General features: G+C 34.2%; 1 protein-coding gene across 1 annotated transcript in view; it reads right to left on the reverse strand.

Annotated features, from left to right (window-relative positions):
* The window catches only part of LOC129225266 (uncharacterized), a 146,674-nt gene extending 127,131 nt beyond the window's left edge, over positions 1–19,543 (reverse strand). Inside the window, exon 1 of the mRNA XM_054859850.1 lies at positions 19,351–19,543. Coding sequence (XP_054715825.1) covers positions 19,351–19,426 — 76 coding nt within the window. The 5' untranslated portion in view covers positions 19,427–19,543. The remainder of the gene's footprint in view (positions 1–19,350) is intronic.
* Between the last annotated feature and the right edge of the window lie 2,499 nt (positions 19,544–22,042).

Here is a 22,042-nt window from a genome sequence, read left to right on the forward strand (position 1 = left end):
ATTAGGAAGCCCCAGGCCAAATACTTTTCCGCAGCCCTCTGTAATGAAACCTTATAAATACAAACATTCACGGAACCAAGATTGCCTACTTCAGGGGCGCATCAGTCCTCTACCAAACGCTCAAAATATTGGTTGAAACGTAAGCCCCCCACAGCTTAAGTGAGCAGAAGAAAAGGGAAACGATAAAGCAGAAAAACATAATTTTCTTTATGTTTTTTAGAGCAGGGGCCCTAGGCTGCTACGACCTAATTGGCCTGATCGGTAATCAGGCCCTGATATGTGTATCTCTGTGCAGATGAAATGCTGTTACCTTTCAAACCTTGACGAACTGAATACCTTGATAGTAACACACACGACTATAAAATAAATAACTTTCAATTACAAGGCTTAAGAGCACTTCTAAAACTAAGTCCTTCCAAAATGTTACCACTATTAAACCGACTACCTCTCCAAACGACCAAAATTTAGGGAACAGAATTTTTCAGATTCAATGTTGACTTTTCCAAGCGAACATCTTTCTCTCTCTCTTTTCTCAATATATTTCTCTATTTTCAAATTCTTTTTCCTCCGGCATCAAAAATATTTTGTTTACAAAAGCAGGACTTAATTTGCTTGGGAAAACAGTTCTGAACTTATTTTAAGTATCAGGGCCTGATCACCCAAAAGGCTTAGGAAACTGTACTCAACAATTCTAGTTCCTGTTATTGACTGCGTTTTTTTTAAGATTGCAAACATTAGAACTTGCTAAACAAAAATGTTTGAAAGAATTAAATATCTATAGAAAGTGAGAACACAACTGAAAAAAATATAGCCACAAGCTAGATTTTCAAATGCGGGATTTGATTTAATTCTGTTACAATGTACTTCTATGACATAATATTTTCTTTGTGAAGTATCTAATATGATTTAACTTGCTACTACCTATATCGCTGAGATTTCAAGTGCAATATCTTTACTAATAATATAGCTGAATGTCCGGATATCTGGATTTCTGTCTATTACGCGCATAGCGCCAAGACCGTTCTGCCGATGTTCATGAAATTTGGTACAAAATTAGTTCGTAGCATAGGGGTGAGCACCTTGAAGCAATTCGATTTTGTTTTTTCTATTCCAATTTTAAGGTCATTTTACCGAGCAAATTACCATAATGTGGACGAGCAAACTACCGTATGCGACCATCGGCGAGCATATTAACATAGCATATTGGCGAGAAATTCATCGTCCATTATTTGTAAATATACAGATGAACCAAATAATCTTTTAATTTTCTACAACGGGCAAAGCCGTGCGGGTACCGCTAGTATATAATAAACAAAATTTCTGCCAGTAGGTAATACGGAATAAACTTATATCTGATTTCTGCTAATCCACTTAGTATTAGTCATGTATCAATCTGCATAGAATGTTTAGAAAATTTTCCCTAAAAAAAGGGTGGGCCCCCAAAATGAGACTGAGTTTCCCCTGATTTAAGAGGTTAATCGGGACTTGATTTTAAGTGAACTTTTACAAACTGAAAGTGGAATTCTGGCAGTTTTTACGAGGGAAAATAAGTTTAGAAGTCTATTTTGCAGTGGGAAAGTAAAGCGCAGTATCAGTAAAATTTTCGGGTTTTTTTTGTTTTTTTTTTTTGTTTTTTGTTTTTTTTTTTTTTTTTTTTTGTTATCTCTGTAGTACAGGAGTTTTATTGTACACGTTTTGCTTATTTGGCTTCTGCTGAAAATAAAGCACAAATAAAACCGTCAAATTCCAACATTTCCCTACCTTTAGGATGGAATCCAAATTGCGTTTCATCAAATATCTCAGAAACTCATTTCTGCAGATACTGCGGTTTACCTTCCCACGGCAGTGTAGAGCTACCGAACTTTCAGTGGTAGAAAAAGCCCTGGTTTAAAGGAATTTCTTTTTCGTTAGTGTTTTCATTCTCCTTGAAGTTCCAACCCCCCAGTGTTTTAAACAGCCTTTTGCCGTTTCAGGAACTGTCTCACTCATTGTCGTTGTAAAATCGAGCCTTAATACGTTAAATTTAAATCTAAAATAAAATGCGCGAAAATGAACTGATTTTTTTGAAAATTTTATCTTAAACTGTATTATTTTATCAGTTGCAAATGATTTTTTTTTCCTCAATGGTACAGTTAAAAAATTTTATAGTTAAAGATGAGGCATAAATTCATAACCAAACTTCATACACACAAGTTTTGAAGTCACAAAGAATTCTTTCATCAGTGCCAGGGCCCGATTAAGACATTGGGGGGACCTGGGCCAAACAGTTTTCGGGGGACACCTCTGTAATCAAACCCTACAATTTTATTCAGTGGTTAAAGTAATTTTAGCAATTTGGGGCCCCTTTAAAGTAGGGGCCCTAGACCACAGTCTAGTTGGCCTATTCAGACCTTGATCAGCGCAAAAGGCATTCCATGATAGTTGTATAAGCTTGTGGTTTAGATGGTATTATTCATCTCAATTGTTATTCAAATCTTTAACCCTGATTGATGTGGGATGTCTTTCACTCAAGGTCCGATGAACTTTTGAAGTAAGGGGAAACTCAGTCTCATCTCAGGGCTCTCTACTTTTTGGTTTGAGGGTTTTTTTTTTTTTTTGAGCAATCACGATTGCTTATTGTTCTCAATTGACTGTTTTGATGTGCTATCATTTTATTTTCCCGCCAGTACCCTCTGCAGCATCACCGTCGACCGGCTCCTCACGATGCTGCTCCTATAGCGAAAACCGTCTCCAATTTGAATCCATATGCTACACACACGCGCATACATACACAACTACACACACACGCGCGCACACACAAATACATACACCTACACACACATACACACACAAACACATACACACACTCTAACACATACACACACACGCATACATACAGACACCTACATATACATACAGACACCTACACATACACACACACAACTACCCACACACTCATCACACTCATGCCTACACACAACTACCCACACACTCATCACACTCATTCCTGCACACAGACACAAACACATATGCCTACACACATACACATGCCCCACCCCACACACAAATACTCATACACACAACAACCCACACACTCATAGCTGCACACAGACACAAACTCACATGCCTACACACACATACACATACCCCCCCCCCCTACACACAAACACACATACCCCCCACACACATAAACACACATGGCTACATACACACACGCACACGCGTGATTGCGAAAAACATAATTTAAATTCAAAAGGTCAAAATTCAATTTTTTTTTTTTTTTTTGCTATATGCATCGAAAGCAAACTTATTGATGCTACAAATATTATTTCCAAGAGTGACCCAAACGAATTCAGGTTCATGTTTAAATTCCCTTTCCACTACTGACATAGAAATTTTGTATACATTATATTAAATTTCATTGAAATTATACAGTTGTTGAATCATATGACTAGACAGGAGCTAGTCGTAGATATTTTCGAGTTTTAATTAAAGAAAGTTGCTAGATCAGTTCTTTCGCTTGGTTTAACAATCTGCATCAAGGAGGAGCGGAAAATGCATTTAAATACAGAAACTGGAATTTTTAATAAAAGTTTTTTTTAAGTCAGTCCCCCGCCCAGGAAGATTTTGAGTGGCAGCTCAAGCTTCCTGAGCCTTTTCAGTAATCATGCCCTGCTTAACCTCGAAAAACGGGACTTATGTATTTAAACGTTTTGCAGTATTTACTATTTACATACATGGCACGTTATATGCATATGTACTATGTCATTTGCGGTACTGCTTCAGCTGTATAAATAAATATTTTCAACATCATTGGAGATTTTCCTACTTTAATTTGCTAAACTTTGCTCAGTGCACAAGAAATATGGTAGGGTTACAAACACCCCACCACCACTTACGTTACGAAAAGAAAAAAAATCACCTCAATCTAGAAATCTAGATTGAGGAAAGGATACGTTTATCAACCTTCTATTTTTAAATGTCAATAAACGTGATCAAAACATCGTCTGAAACCTTATCACGCAGCTTGCCGCTGAGATTTGTTTTGGTTTCTTAAATCTTGTGCCAGTTCTGCTCTTTAAAGGTTTCAAATTGTTTTCTTTTTTTTTTTAAACAAGGCATAAAAACCAAAACATTTCCATGTACCCCCTCAGCAAGTGCTGACTTTACTCATTTAGTGTCTTCAAAAATCATACAAATAATAACGTTACAATAATACATGACATAATAATACATTACAATGACACTATTCAATAACGATTTAAAATATGATATCACTATAGTGAAAATAAGAGAAGTGTTACGTGCGAAAGATGTTTCCTTCATGAAAGAAATATCAATCATCTTACGGATATTACTTATCAGTATAACTGAAAGTCGAGTAATATTTAAATATTCGGTTTCCCATACCAGTGTTTGGATGTGTTTGTTCTAAGATATAAATAAAACAAGATTTTTTCCAACTCTCCATAATTTATTTCTAAGCATTTTTAAGTCACAGAAAATGCATAATAGCAAAAAGGTTTCATGTAATAGGACGGTTTCATTCTTTTTCTTTGTTTTCATCACTAAATGGAAATGAATTGGGAATTCTCTGAGAAATTTGGGGAAAGAGGGATAGCGCCCCCTTTTTAGATTTTTTAAGTCATTGAGAAATTTACTGGAATACAAACGTCCGTCGTATAACACGATAAATTCGTTCGGTGTAGTATCGAAACCGTGTTATACGAGATTTTTTTAAAAATAACTTTTTAATTTATTTTTGATACTAATTAATCACGTACATAGTAAAAATCATGTCAATATGTATCGTGTTGTATCGAAACAGTGTTTCGTGTTATGCCGAAACAGAGTTATACGAGACTGAGAAATACTGTAAATCAAGGGATGTGTACCGTGTTATATCGAAACCAAGTTTCATAAAATCAAAGTAAAAACCTATTACAGTTATCAAACATTAACAGAATCTATTAAACAAAAATGAAATTCCATCTTTTTTAAAGATACCTTTCGTGTTATATCAAAACCATGAAGTATTAAGTTTAAGATTCGTACCGGTTGTAATATCGAAACCGTGTTATAATAAACGCAAATTTGGCACCGTGTAATATCGAAACCGTGTTGTAGAAGTAGAGGGACGCCTGTAATTTGAAATTGTCATAGATATTTATGTGCACAAAAAGAAAGAACGAAACAATAGAAAAAAGATCATGGATTTGGTTTGATACTACTCAATTGTAAAATTCAATACTCCCAAATAGAACGGCTGAAATGGCAAATGCCAGGCTGCCCGCCGGCCCCATCGGCCCCTGTAACAAGTTACACGAATGCGCACACGAAAACGGAACTTCTTACATAAAAGGACGAAACACATTTTATTTTTTATATGATCCTGTCTTTCCAAAGTTCCCTCCCCAGTAAGAATCTCTTCTTCAATGTTCTGCCGAAAAATCACCCTCTGGGAACCGGTTTAGCAAGGAATATTGAAGCACTCCAAAATAACTTTTCTGCAGATTCTCCAGGGGAAGCCGCAGTTTACATCCGGCTATTAAACACGACCGATCAAATAATCACGAATTTTGATTAGGAGAGAGTTGAAGTTTTTCTCATTTCCATGCTGACGCTTTTTATTTTTCGTACCGAACACGACAGGGCATTTGTACAAAAAAAAAAAAAAAAGCGAGAAGAGCCGAATGAAATAGAACTGTCGTCCAGAGTGATTGGACTCCATAGTTTGTTGTTAAACCTTGACGTACATTGTATTTAAAAAAAAAAAATCCTACTGTATAAGAAGAAAATCCACAGGAAATTAGAGGATTCCACAGAATTTTTTAACTACCGATACATCTTCTCCTTCTTAAGTAACGTTAGTGCATTGTTTAAAAAGATGATTCCCTAGAGATTTTCCATTAGTATATTACGTTTTCCCTCCTTTCTTTTCTTTTCTTTTTAATTTTTTTTTAAATTTTTTAAGGAGTAGGAGGTAGCATGAATATAATTATAAATGTAATGATTTCAAAATTATGAATATAAATTTACAGAAAGTTTTTAAGGCGTGAAAATTTTCCTGAAAACACCGAATTTACATTCAGTAAGACTTAAGTAAGGATTTAAGTACTTAATTTACATTACGTCAGTGAATTCTCTCGAAACAAAAACTTCGTTTCTGTGCAATGCACATTTTTGTAAAATGTAGTAAATAGGTACTATAGGAATTTTCTGTGAAAATACTTTCCACATACGAGTAGCACGGCGAGATGGACATGCGTCAATAAATTATGATTAACTTATCTTCCGCAGGGACAGGATGGTAGGTCACCGGAGGTCACTGTGACCTTACAAAAATTTCCTTATTCGACAAATTTTGTCCAACGGTTCGGTAAAATTTGCGGCTGTATTCGGCAAAATTATCGTCATTCGGCGAAATGTACAGTTCCATCTGGCAAAATTATCATCATTCAGCAAAAATTTGGAATTCCCATCGGCACAAATTGAGAATTTTCCCTCCCAAAAACTTGAGTTCTGGGGCACCCCTGATAATGCGTAATGAAAAACAAATGATTCTAATTAATTTAGAAAAGTAGACAATATAGTCTATCAATGGGCTGGGCCGACAGGTAGATATTAATGGCATTTACTCTGTAATTTTTTATTCTAATAAGAAAATTAGAAAGCTTACATATTCTTCGACATCAATGGTCATATCAACTCCCCCTACAACAAAAGCTTGAAAAGCTTTTACACATCGACTGAGGCAAGAGCCAAAATAATTCATGCATGAAACGTTACCTTAAGAAACAATGAAAAGTATTGCTGAAAAGGGATACTAATATGGATAAAATACAAAGGAAACGCTGAAAAGGCACAGATGCTTGTCTCTATTGGCCTGGCCCAGGGGGGTTACGTAACTAAAACCACAGCGACTAAAGCAACAAATGGATGACACTAATGATCTGGTCGTTCGGGCAATCGTTCCGCACCGTTAAAAAGCGAAGAAGAAACATTAATGAGCTCAACATTCTAAACAAGCACTTATGATTGAAGATTAATTAGAACTGCAGGAAATTCTGTGTGATTTCTTTTAAGTCCTACGTTAAGACTTAGATCAATTCTTATGAAGTCAAAGGAGCCCCGAATCAAAAATTTTAGGAGGGCGGAAATTCTCAATGGGGGTCGTTTCCAAACTTTTAAAAGTTTTTTTTTTTTTTTTCTGAAAGAGCATGCTTAAAAACATAGGATCTGACCATTTTTTAAATAATTTATTTAAGTTTAATATTTTTAAAAAATTACTTAAATCGGTGCACTTTTATTGTTTACACTTCTGCCGTGTGACATCACAAATGATGAAATGCCATTCAATGCTGCCATTCACAGAACAAAATATTTAATTCGCATCTTTACTCACGTGTATTGGCAACGAAATGGTTGATAGCAAGCGTAGAGCGCAATTTTAATTCGCTGCTTGATTATCATAACGTGGAAACGTAGTAGAAAGATGCGCCAAATTGCATCATTTGTGACGTCATAAAGACCACGCCTTATTTGAAAAATCGACATTTTAAAAAATTAATTTAAAAAACACTGTTGGAAAAATCAAAGTATTTTCTGGGTCCTTTTTTTTTTTGCTCATTCTATCCATTTCAATGACTAAAAGTAGTACTTTTGACTGAAGGAAACCACCCCATGAGCCAAATGGAAGTCCAAATTTTGCCGAATGATAAAATACGGGCATGCACAGTAGGGTGGTTCGAAAAAATCTATTTTTTTTTATTTATTTATTTATTATTTTTTTTTTTTTTTCGGAATCGCGTTGCTTTTTAAAAGTTGAGTTAGGTATCCTCAATTACGGAAAAATAAACGCATAAGGCTGAAAGTTGGAAAAAATATGCTAAAAATTGAATTTTTCAAAAAAATAATAAAATTAGTTTTTTAATATTTTTCTATGGCAACGGTCATAAAATGTAAGTATATAGTGTTGTTTGAACCTAAAAAATATTTTATAGCTTTTACATAAGATCTTTGCGAATACGCCTTAAATTGGGTTAAAATCTCCTGAAACTTGAAGCCCAATTTAAGGCTTATGTGCAAACTAAAGATCTTATGTAAAAGCTATAAAATATTTTTTAGGTTCAAACTACGCTATATATTGACTATTTATGGCTGTTGCATTATGAAAAAATACAAAAAAATAATAATAATAATAATAATTTTATTATTTTTTGAAATTTTAAACTTTTAACATATTGTTTCACATTTTCAGCCTCATGCGCGAACTGAAGATGTCAACTTAGATTTTTTTTTTTTTAATTTTTCCCCAATTAAGGATACCAAGCTACAACTTTTGAGAGGTAACGCGATTTCGAAATTAAAAAAAAAGAAAAAATAGATTCTTTTGAACCATCCTAATGCGTAGATTAAGTACAAATGAAAAAAGACATTCGGGTGTTTAAAAATTGCAGCATTGCAATTATGTCCTTAAATTTGCCGGATAAGGAACATTTTTAGGAAGTGACAGTGACCTCCTGTGACCTCTTATGGGGGCTATTACGACTTTGGTATTATTACTAAACATATGCATGCATTATATTAAAAATAATAATTTTTAAAAAGATGGAATCGTAGTAAAAATGTAATGCAAAATTAAAAACTCATTCAAATAATAACAATAACTCATTCAATTTTGGTACATAGAATCGCTTCTTGCCGAGCGTTATTGGATATTTTCTAGAATGTTTTGAGGTACTAGGGGTGGGGGGTTTCTAACAAGGTACGAAATTGGATAATTAAAGTTTATTTAATAAAAAAAAATAATTCAGTTGACGTGACGTCAGAAAATTGCCTAATATCGTCCCATAAAATATTTTCAGTTTTAAATTTGAAAAAAAAAAAAAAGAACTTAAATGGTATGAACTGAATTCAAAATAAACTATTTCTAAATAGAATCTTATCTACAAGTAAGTATGGTCATAAATAAAAAGCAAATAAAAATATATTTTGAATGTGCATAAAATGAAAAATTTGAATGAGATAGAGAGAACTACAAAATAAATATCGTCATTCAAAAGAACGATCGTTTATTTTTTAAGAGATCGTGCTACACCGTTCATTTTAACAGGGGCTCCCACCCCCCTAAGAGCAAGGGCGCAACCCCTCCTAAATATCGCGAAGAACCCCCCTCTCCATAAAAAGAGAAAAAATACCCCTCAAAACACCCCCCTTCCCCCTAACAATTTCAATGACGCAGGCTGCGCCATGCCCCCTCCCCCCCCTCCCAGGTGGACACCCCTGATTTTAAGGAATCGGTCTTTTAGGCCTGTTCGTTCTGGAATAACATATCCCTAGTTTGAAGTAATGCAAAGAAATAACATTCTTGAGTACTTGTTTTCTCAAAGCACATAAAAATGTTATATATATTCAAGATACCCCAATTCAATAGAATAACAACAAGATGCAATTGTTTCCTATGTATAAGTGTCTGTTACAGCATTGGGGAAGGTAGAAAATTCCTAAGCTCTACAAATCCCTCAAGAGCATTCCCTGCCAGATCAAGATTAAATAGCCCCAGATGTTCTGTTTTGCCCTCTGTCAACAGAAAATCTCCATCTAACATTCTCTAAGGAACAAGTTCTGTTTTTCTTTTCAATAAACTTATTTCCACCAAAGAACGTTGTTTGGAATTCTTCTTGACGTACTCTGCACCGACTATGGATCAATAGGACGTACTTAACAAGGATATTTTTAAGGTCTCTACAAGCCTATTTTATGAAAATCGGAAACGCATCTCAAATTTTTAGTCAAGTTTACATTCACGCTTTATAATTTAAATTTAAAAAATAGCACCATGAAAAATGGGGAAAACATGTAATTGGAATTTTTAAAACAGTACATTTCATTTTTTTTCTAAAATACAAATTGTCAAATGCTCTAAATGTTAAAAATCGAAATATTTTCCCCCTTCTTCTTTCCCTGCTATCTCCATATTCAATCCTTAGAAAGTTATTAAAATTTTTTCATAACAGGAGTTCACTTCTAAACATTAAAGAAGAGTTGAGGTGTTTGTTGAGGTTTGAGCCTCATCGAGTTGCGATTTGAGAGTGTTCTCCTAGTTCCCTCCTATTCAGTCTATAAATGCGGGGAAACAATTCAAATTCCTCCTGGAAGGAAGCTAATCTGGAATATTCCACACCAGAAAAAAAAATCGCGAAATAATTTTTGGGCCAGTAGCATCTTAGGGCTCTTGCATAATAAAATAATAAACTATGAACGATAATAAGCTGGTAATTACAAATATTCAACATTCCGGATTTTTCAAAGGAAATTCTTTGATTTTTGCAGTCAGTACAGATAATTGTGTACCATTCCCTACTATCAGTGTAACATATTGAAAAACTTCTGATCCCCAAAAATACTTTGTGTTAACCCTTTTCTCCCCTCCTTCCTAGCTTGCATTTTCTTTTGTCATCTTTACTAATAATAAAGCTGAATGTCTCTCTGTCCGGAGGATGTCTGGATGTCTGGATGTCTGTAGGATGTCTGTAGGATGTCTGTGACGCGCATAGCGCCTAAACCGTTCGGCCGATTTTCATGAAATTTGGCACACAGTTAGTATGTAGCATGGGGGTGTGCACCTCGAAGCGATTTTTCGAAAATTCGATGTGGTTCTTTTTCTATTCCAATTTTAAGAAAAAAACTATCATAAATTACGAAATTATCATAACGTGGAACCGTAACATGGGCACAAGCCAATTGGCAAGATACGAAATTATCATAACGTGGAACTGTAACGTCGGTACAAGCCAATTGGCGAGAAAATTCACCATACATTATTTGTAAATATACAAGCGAACCAAAAGACCTTTAATTTTTCTATTACGGGCGAAGCCGTGCGGGTGCCACTAGTAATTTATATAATAAGGTGAGTGCTATAACTAGTTAACTACAAATTTAGAAAAACAATGCAACTGCAATGAAAAATTCCATTAAGTTAAGTCTATAACATACTACAACTACGTAACTGTTGTAGGCAAATCACAGATGATACTTGGAATTTTCAAAACTAGATAAATTGATTATCAGAAGAAAAAAAACATCCTTCTCAAGGCAAGTTCACCAATCTTGTTGTTAACAAATCAATTAGAATTGCAAGATTGGAACATCAACTAGGCAAGTCAACAGATTTAGCGCTGCAAATCTTTAAATTCTTCAAAAATTGTGAAGAAACATTAATTCGCAACTCCAATAAACTATAGGGGGCGCTGCAGCCCGTCTAATGGCGGATGAAAAAGGTAAAACAAACGCATGCCGTAACTTATAACTTGCTATGACGCTTAGTGAATGTCAGTAATTTTTCATCGTATTTGTAGGAAGCTTTCTTTTCTATTCTTCTGAAATTACATTACACCACAAACTGTCTGAAGCCTGTAATTTACCCCAAAGAAAGCACGTGGAATGGAATGTTTTACCTTATCCTTTGGTATTATTAATCACCGCAAGGTAGCATATTAGAGCAGGGGCGGACTGGCCCTGAACTTTTAATGTGGGAAAAAAATTCATGCCGGCCCCATCCAAAAAAGTTTGGCTATAGTTTTCCAAACCTAAAAAGTTTCTAGTGTGTTTTTTCAAAAAAAAAAAAAAAGGTTCCTCCAGCACCCCCTCACCTCCCCCCCCCCCGCTGAAATACCAAGATTTTTTTTTTTTTTTTTTCCCAGAAATCCTTATTTAACTTTTCATTTCAAGCAAACCAGTGGGCAGATTGATTTAAAACAAGCATGCAGCAAACGCCCATAGTATATAGGTGATATTTCAAGGATCTAACTTTCTCAAAAATATTTGCAAGCTTAAATTTGCTCTACGCAATAAAAAAAAAACACTGAAAACTGTGTGGCTTCTTTGAAAATCCGCATTTAAGAGTATTTCGTTTATGTAAAAGTGAATAAAAATCTTTTAAAACAAAACGTAATACATTTGAGGGTGTGAGAAGTAAAGGGGTGTAAGTAGACATTTTCAAGTTTTGAGTAAAACTCGTATAAAGATTACATCCTAGGTTGGCTTTCATTGAATTTTTTTCTAAATCATGCTGTACAGCGGCACCTACCAGGGTTACTAGTACTATCTCTTGCCCCAAGACAGAGGAGGGGTCCACCTACCATTTGTACTGGTTATCTCCAAATTTTTAATTTTACCTCTTGTGCATCCCTTTGCTTCTCACTTACTCATATGGCCATGAGCGGTACTATTTACCCTTTAGAAAAAACTCTTTATTTTAAAAACGTCTTTCCTTAAAATTGTATTGTACGTATTCAAACTAATGAAAATTTTCATGGAAACCAAACGTAATATATCCGTTCAGAAGGAATACATCACAGATCATGAGACAGTGAGAACTGATCGGAAATATCGGATAAGCCCCGAATTACTCTACAAAAAAAAAAAAAAGAGTTTCACCCGAAAAAGTCGCCATTTGTCTCAGCGAGAAAACTGATTTTCAAAGGTATCTCTCAAAATGTTATCTAGTGAATGAAATTTATTTGTATGGTTCTAAGAACTAAAGTGAAAATCATGGGATATACACACTCTTAATTCAAAAGAGCGAAAAAATAACTCTTAAAAAGAGTGAAATCTATTGCGGGTGCATTCATTCTTTCTGAGTGCTAGCTTTATCGAAAAAAGACGCTTTACCAAAAAACCAAGACTAAAACTTTTCTTTATTCGCGTGAAATTCGGAAACACTCCGTTTGATGAGCGAAATATAAAAACATTCTTTAAAAGAAGGACTCAAAAACATTTTCATTGGTTCGATTCTGTCACGTGATTTTGTTTAGGGAGAATCTTCTATACCTCCACGTTAGGCTTACCCAACGTTGGTCGCGAGTACCAAGTGGATGTCGCTATCTAAATGTCTTCATTTAATGAATTTAAACAATATTTGTTGCCGAATGAGGTTTCTGAAGGAAATGCACAAAAACTGCATGGTAAGTGCGAAGAATTTTCTTTTTTATTAAAACTTGTAACTGTTAATATTTCTTGAACTGCTCGTATATCATTACAAATCATCCACGTGCAATGTTACGGCGAACTTTTTGTAACTTTTTCTTCCAAATGAATGAAACTTTCATCAACAATTTTATTTCGATCATCGAATCAAAAATATGACATTTGAAACAGTCGTTACCATCTTTGGTGTGTGTGTACTGTATATATATTTTAGGCAGGTGTTACAGACCCGACCATGTGCAAATCTATAGGTCGGATACCGAATCCGCTCCCGATGGTCGGAGCTCCAACCACTGCGTATATTTTAAATTAATCAAACATTGTTTTTGTGTATAATAAACTTTAAAGAGTATCATAAACTTTGTATAATACACTCATTCATATGTGTAACGGGCCATTCATTTATTCAGGGTCCTGAGGGGGAGGGGGTGGAAAATTCTCTACATACCCTTGCTTGGAGAGGGGGGGGGGGTAGATCCATTCTTACGTAATATTTTCCAAGCCGATATTTTATGTTAGAAATCCGCGGTCAAGTGGTTTGGCAAATATTATATTTCATTTGCTTCAGGAAGGTAAAAGTATGTATTATAGGATGAGCTGTTTTTTACTTGTGTTTCAAAGAATGAAACGTGTAAAATATAATAAAAGAATCGCACTGTGTTTTGCATGTCTTATTTTTAATTATTATCGCATCATATACAAAAATTATTTGTCAAAAAACATTCGGTCTAGATTCCTTACAGTAAACATTTCTTTACTCAAAAATGTTTTTAAAAAAATTTAAAAAAAATGATAGTTAATTTAAGAACGATCCCAGTGATGTAATATTTGTTATTTTATTATTGTGAAGAAAAAAAAGAATCTTACCTAAGATGGGGGGGGGGGAGTCTTACATACCCTTACATAGGGGGTAGGGAAGGTCAAAAATTGCCAAAACTGTCCTTACGTAATTAATGAATGGCTTCGAAGAAACAAAATTGAATTCAAACGTATCTTGTCACAATTTATGAGTGACTTTTTAAATTAATTTGAACTGATGTAACTTTTAAAACATTATTAATGTTAAAAGGCACACCGAGAATATCAATATAGAGTTTCAAAATTTTAAATCTATTTATTTGGAACTGTGTGGGTTTTTTAGTTTTATTTCAATCTTTAGATTCGGAAATGTACGTAATATTGCACGTGGGTGATTTGTAACGATGTACCAGTAGTTAAAGAAATATTACCAGTTAAAGTTTTAATAAAAAAGAAAATTCTTCGTATTTGCCATACAGTTCTTGTGCATCCTCTTCGGAAACACTAAAAACTTTTTTTTTTTTTTCATTTTTTAAATTAAAAAACTAATTTTTTTTCAAATTAAATAAGTTTTAAAAACAGTTTTAAATTCAAATACACAGCATAAGCACATGAAAACACGTTTAAAAAACAATTTCACCAAAGGAGAGTGAAATGATTTTACCTATTTTATTCTAAAAAAAGAGTGAAATAGCGGCTTTCCAAAACAGAAAGTAACCACTCATTTAGGATATTAATTTAGTCTTAAAAAGAGTGAAAAACACTTATCAAAAGGGAGTGAAATAAGCTTATCCAAAAGGAGTGAAAATAACCGCTCCGCAAAAGGAATGAAATTCACTCCTATAAGGAAAGTGCGTTTTCGACACTGGAAAGGAGTGGAAATTTACTCAGTCTGAGTTAAAATCGCTGGAATTTTTTAAGAGAGCACTTGGGGTGGGGGGATTGCGGTCTCCTCCCCGGGCCCTAGGTTTTAACGTAGATTTAGATTGCTAATAATTTTAATACGGTAGTTTATATGCATGTAAAGATAGTTATGATCAAACTCCCCTCCCCTCTCCACAGAAGGCAAGTTCTGGCCGCGCTTGTGCTTTATGGTATACTAGCAAAAATACCCGGCGTTGCCTGGGTCAGTAATAATTGTGAGAAACAATCGCTACTTTCTTTTGATTTCTGTTTTAACTGAAAGAACTCAAAACACACCGCTTTGACGTGATTAAAAATCGAGCTTCTTCCTTACCCATAAAAGTAAAACTGCAATAAGTATAAAGAACGAAAGAGTATTCATTTAGAAACGAAAGCGCAAAGTGAAGCATATAAAAATTTGAAGAATTTCCAAAATATATCTAACAAAAACAAAGATCACTAAAAAAACTGTGCGCTTTATTTACTTAAATAGTACACAAAAAAAAAAAGAAAAAATGCTCTCTACTACGTTTACCTAAGTGTGCAAAAAGTGAGTTTCCAACTGTTTAAATGACTTTAGACTCATGTTTGCTCCGGAGAAGCCTTGATTCAAAATTTACATTATGATTACTTTTAATGTTGCTGTTGTTAGGCAACGAATTTTCGAAACAATGGGTTTAATCTTTAATCATATGATGTGGAAATTAACTGACATTAGCTGTTTTCGATCACGATGTTCTTAAACTAAGTTTTTTAGTAATAAATTATAGCCTAAGTTGTTCCCCGATTATGTAGCTATCTATGGTAAAAAAAAATGGTTAAAATCACTTTAGTAGTTTTGAAGTTTACCCTGGACATCCGGACAGATTAGCTCTTTATGTATAAAGATGTGTGGCCTATGCTACATATTAACTTGCTTTTAATAATAATATTCCACTGACTCACAGCGTTTTCAAGTAAGAACAATTTATTTATCAGCTTCCAAGATTTAAAGTGAAAACGGAGAAATGTATTGGGAAAAGAAATAAGATATGCGTATTCTTTTTCGTAAGTAAATATGTTCAACTAGAGTTTAACCGATTACCCCCAAAAGTTTGATTTGGTTCCTCCAGGGGGCAATGAACATTCAAAACGAAAATTTAAATGATAATTATAATAATAAACATAAGTAATAAACATAAATAATTATATTTTTTTCAATTTTTAAATTCTAATGATTTGTGTTTATTAATATTAATAAACATAAATCATAAGAATTTAAAAATTGAAACAAAACAGCAAATATTCAAAGTGAAAACGTATGCAAAATCGATGGTCCAGAGTTTAGACAAAAAAGAGTTTAAAAAAGAAATGAAGTTTAAAAAAGAAATGAATTAAGTTCAGGAGGGCCATGCACATCCTCAGATCTTGGACAAGCATACGAATTGTACTCAGGGCAGGTACTGGATACCGGAACAAACCATTCTCTCTCTTTTTTTTTCTTCAAGTTTAAACTGCCAAAGTTTTTTATTCTTCCAAATCCTAAATTTTATACAAAAAAAAGAAAAAGAAAAAAATGAAAAAAAAAAAAAAAAAAAAACGAAAAAATAAATAAATAAATAAAAATGTTTTGCTGTCTTTGAAAAGGACATTAATAATCTAAGTTTATCATCTCCCTTCAAAAATTAATTAGTCTTGAAAAAAAAAAAAAAAAAAACATAAAAAATGTGTGTAACAATTAGTGGATAAAATTGGTAAAGTATTTAGGCTTTAAATTAAAATTAAGTACAGTAAAATCTGTAAAGTTGACTATCCTTGTAAGTTGACCTCTTTTGTCAGGAACGGAATTAGTCCTATCTTATATAATGAAGGAAAACCTCTGTAACTTGACCACCTGTCTATCTTGACCACTAATGTACGCCAAATTTGGTTTGGAGTATTGTAAAAAAAACCTTTGTAAGTTTACCACTTGGTTTATTTTTTAAAACTTTCTCCAGTAAATTATTTTATTTTATTATTTATCAATTGATTATTATTGTATTATTATTATTATTATTTGATAGCTTTCCAAGAATGTTTTTAATGCTTTGGAGACGGACTAGCATTCTACTAACTCAACCGCAGCATAAAGCTTATGCTGCTCTTTTTTTTTTTTTTCAAACTTGTTTTTCATTTGTTGTTCTATTTGAGCTAGTTTTTTGTACTTTGTTCAATAAAAATAGGTGTCAGTAGAAAAGTACAAAGTGTTTTCTCTCAGTTGCAATAGGTTGTTGCAATACTGGAATTGTGCTAAGGCTCGGATCTGTACATTTTGGGCCCTCTGCAACAAAATAGGTAGGGCATCTCCCTAGTAGTCAGCAGTGTCTATTTGTAAAGTTAATAAGTAGTTTTTTTAAATAACTACTTAATGCTAGCTTTTTTTCTTCAATTTTTAGGGTCGTTAGCTCCCTTGAGGAAGTGAGCCCCCCGCACTGTGGGTACGCAGATACGGGCTTGCTAAAGAGCCCTTCTGGCTTATTTCGGGTGCAAGGGATTAAGATATAGGATATTTTAATTTTGCCTTTATGAACTGAGAGAGTCGAGCTTGTTGCTCTTTGTGCTATAAGTGTTACATAAAAAGGCTTCAAAAAGAAAGTTAGTTGAACTTGAAATTAATAAAAAGTATGAAATATTAAAATGAATTGAAAAAGGAGAAAGCCAGAGAAAATTAGCCGTCACGTATGGAATTTCTAAACCTAGAGTGTTTAATATAGTTTAAAACAAGGAAAAAATAACAAAACTATTTGAATAGTATTTTTAATTATGGTTTCACTTTCAATAATGTTAAGAAATGAAAGTTAGTTGAACAGAAAGAGTAATAAGGGTGAATTCCTCGAAAAATGAATACACGGTGCAAGAAATGACAAAAAATATTTCAAAAAATCATTACTGCCCTTTATGAATTGACCACCGGTCTAAGTTGACCATCAAAGTACTGCACCGCGAGTGGTCAACTTACAAAGGTTTCACTGTATGCAAAAAATACCTAATATTGATTTTACGTTGCTCTAAAATTTGCTTTTTTCAAGGAAAAAAGGTAAGGGGGGCGACGGATAAAAAAATGTTGGAAATCACTGTTTTAAATATTTATACTGTTTGTACTTTTGTGAATTTTAACTTTGCTAAACGGAAATAGATGAATTGGACGGTGTTATACAAAAATGAGCTATACAACAAAAATTTTCAAAAAAATAATGAGTTATTCACATAGGTTGGCAGATAAACTGATACACAACGGGGATACAAAGACGATTTAAGCCCAAATTCTGAATTAATATGCCATCTATGAAGTTCAGCTTAGAACTCAATTTACTCAAAAGTACTGCTTGGTAGGTTGACCCCCCACCATACCCACAACAATAACACCGTCAATTTGTTATAATTATAACCAATAGTTCAAGTTCTTATTATTTAAAGTGCTGATGACAAAAAAAAAATTAAAAAACACATGATGATTAAAAATATTAAACTTACCTAAAAAAGATTCTTGTCACCGTTGGATTTAAAACACATGCAATCCCATTGAGCAGTCAACACGGTGTATAACAAATGACTCGTTTTTTTCTTCAGAGACGAAATTGAGGAGATCTCAAAATTATCTAATTGGTTGAGAAAGTCATGGATCAATCTATTCCAAAGTGCTGGGATAAATAACAAGAAAACGAAGGATGAAAAGGAAAAAAAAAGCTTTTTAGCAGACGTTTTGCTCCTATACATTCTATTCTTAGGATGGCGCCTTTCTCTTCTTTCATTAGAAAAAGATTCAATGTAATCTTTTCCCAGACAGTCTCAGATGGCCACAAAAAAAGATCCCCCCCCCCAATAAAACTCCTTACCAGAATTCTAGGAAACATCAATCCCGAACAGATACGAGAGACACCCATGGACCCTGAAGGCTTCGCTTCGGACGAAGACCACCCAACAAAGACATTGTTTCGTTTTCCCTACGTAACAAGATACGGTAATAGTTAGGCAAGAACAGAGTAACGTCCTGAGAGTGACCGTTGGAAAAGGAGCGGCTGTCCTCCTCTCCCTCCCCCCCCCCCCCCCATCCAAAAAAGAGCAGTTCTGGCTGTAGTCCTCGACACAAGAACGGCCGGCCTAGCTAAGAACTTTTTTTAAAAAATAAAATTGAGGAAAACGGTACGTACACCTTGAATGCACAGAAAACGGCCCGAGTTAAGGACGGCCCATGTGGAATTTTCCACATCTCACACGTGGCCAGTCCGCCCCTGTATTAGAGCTATGGAGTTGCGAATTTGAGGTTTCCTCGAAACAGCTGAATTGTAGTGCTTGTTGTAGTGTTCACTACACAATTTACTGTGCCATTGAAAGAGTAACTCGGAAAGAAAGTAAAGAAATATTTTCAATTGAACAGGATAATAATGCATGAGTATAATACTTTTTCACAACGTTAAACACAGTATCGTAATAAAGAACCAAAACTCTGAAAGTAGTACAGATAAATCAAGGAATTCATTAAAACCCGAGGATTTAACAATTACAATAACTTCCACTCGTCACAACAAACCGAACAAAAACTGAAACTACGTTCGAGAGCGGCTACGTTCCACACCGACGCTATCGTCTGCGGAAAGCGGCACCACAACAGACAGCCAAACGAATGACATCCACAAATGGCCGTATCAATTCACTCACCTGTTTCAAAATGCTCGTTCTGTCTGGCGAAGGCTTTGGTAAAAACATCGCACTTGTAAGCATTATTCGCATCCATTTGTCACAGGCTCGGACGTCTTCATTGTCAGAGAGCCGGTATAGGAAGAAGATAACTCAAGCTTCTGCCCTACACGTGAGGAGAACAAAGCGTGGTCGGCCGGCTTTCACTCAGGTCAAGTTATCATTATTATTATTTTTTTCCCCTACAGGCGGTGGGGAATACGGAGTCTAATTTTCCCCAACGCGAAATCCCCGCTCTCAGTGCATGGATGAGCGGACCTAGATGAGCGGATATTTGCTTGAATTGCTAATACTAATCTAAACCGATATGCTGCGCAAAAAGTTTCCAACCGTCACTTCGTCCAGCAGGCAGTAGTTTGATAATTGTTTCTAACGGAAAAAAAATATTTAAAATGGCTCCCCCTGAACAAAAGGGCATTAAGGAATGTATTCCTTGCCCTTAACTACAGAGTTCTACGTGAATATAAAAGAGCTGTATTTATTAAAATTTTCCTTTACCCATGTTGTTTATTGTGTATCTCAGACATAGTTTATAACAAAAAAGAAAAATAAAAAATACAGGAATTCTGTTTAATCTAGAACTTATGTAAAGTAATACAGGGGTGCTCACGAGAGAGGGGGTTCATGTTCATGGAGCAGACTACATTTATGAAATTTTTAGGGGGGGGGGTACTTTTAGAGGGTTTTTGGTCTCAATATTGTTGCCCAGAAAAAAAAAAAAAAAAAAACAAGCTGATGTGTGTATCACATGACTTCCTTTTACTCCAATTTAATATCAGTTCCCCATTACTAGCAATTTTAATGTGATTCAATAGTTTACTCTCTAAATATCACCAACAGTGGCCAAATTGAAACCAGACTTAAAATTAAAAAAAAAAATTGCCAAGTTGGCGACAAAACTTGGCGACCAAAAGACTGGCGACGTATCGCCAAGTGTTTGCCAAATTATAACACCACTTGAGTTTACATTGAAATTAACAATGATTTTTCCCCAAAAAAGGGGCAAAAGACCCCTTTAGAAACACCCGAATGCAACCAAAAGGGGCGGTGCACAACTAGACCCCACTTGGAGTCTACGTACCAAATTTCAATTTTCTAGGACATACCGTTCTTGAGTTATGCGACATCATAGCACATACGCACATACATACATACAGACATCACGAGAAAACTCGTTGTAATTATTTTGGGAATCTTCAAAATGGATATTTCGCGTGTCTATACGTTCTTAGGCGTATCCACGTGTGGTCGAGTCGAAAAAAAACTCAACATTCATTCGGGGGTAAATAAAATGGAAATTAAGGTCGATTTTTGAATGAAAATTTTTTCGCGAATACAATAATTCCTTTTTTGTAAAAGGAAGTAAAAAGAGAAAAGAAAAAGTAAGCTTTTGCCCCCAGTTTCCAAAGTCATTTTTTCAATAGACACACGAGATACAGCGATTTACGATGCACAAATAAAAACTAAGATTAGCTTTCTTTTTTCTTTCTTTCTTTTTTTTTTTTTTTTTTTTTTCGATGAAAATGTAGAAGTTTAATGAATTACAATAATTTATAATTCAATTGCATATTTCAAAAAAAATGCTGTTTTTTTTATTTTGATGATTACAAACTGATAAAAAAATTTTTTAAAAGCGATTTCATGTTTAGTGGGGAGAGTAATGCTGCAGTTTATGGTTATTCTTCTGTAAACGTTAAGCGGAAATAACCTTTTAATTACAATAATTTTTAAATGATCGCTCGTCTCCTAAATTTGTTCCGTAAATTTCCAGTTTAATTCTTAAAACAAAAATTGAAACGTTTGGAAAATATGAGGAAAAATTTGCTACTAATTAGAACCTAGAACCTTTTTAAATAAATCTTTTAGTGAGCAAGTTCAAGAATGCTGCAACTTTATACCCTTCTCTTGAAAAATCGGAAGAAATATTTATTAGTTATTAATATTGGTAGTTGGAAATCTAGTTGTACGTTTTGCTTTTTTGCGAACTATTTAACTGCTAAAATCTTTATCAGATAAAGAAACAGAAATTGATACTTACAGCTATGCAAAGGTTCAAATACATTTATTATAATTCCAGATCTGAAGAATTTAAAACTCTGGATAAGATGCTTTTCTACAGAAATCGCTTTGTCGTTCAAATTCCTCTTTAAAAAAAAAAAGTGCCTGTATGTTGTTCACGCATTGAAACTCAAAGTTATACTTTCTGCCGTAATAGCTTTATGGATTTTTAGTTGAGGTGAGAGGAAACTTTCACTGCACAAAAGAAACTTATAATCTTATGAAAAAGAAAGAAGACTTATTAGAAATATTTTATGAAAAGAAAGAAGACTCTTAAGAAAACTTATAAAACTTATATCTTATATCCGTATATCAATATTTTTGTCTAAAATTTAATGAAAATCCGTCGAAAGGTTACGGCGATAAGCGAACTGTTGATAGACAGACCCATTTTTCATGTTACTACAGTTAAGTGTTTGGCAAAAATCGTTAGACGAAAGAAAAAAAAGTTGGGAAACACACATTTTGTAATTTCATTATGTTTAACTCGTTAATCTCTGTTAAGAGATGCGAATAACATTCGTAGCGTGTGAAATACTTCCGTCATTTCGGCCAAGCCACAAACTGAGGCAGGAAAGACCGTTTTACGGAGATT

Source organism: Uloborus diversus, chromosome 6 (assembly GCF_026930045.1).
Source record: "Uloborus diversus isolate 005 chromosome 6, Udiv.v.3.1, whole genome shotgun sequence".
Taxonomy (NCBI): domain Eukaryota; kingdom Metazoa; phylum Arthropoda; class Arachnida; order Araneae; family Uloboridae; genus Uloborus; species Uloborus diversus.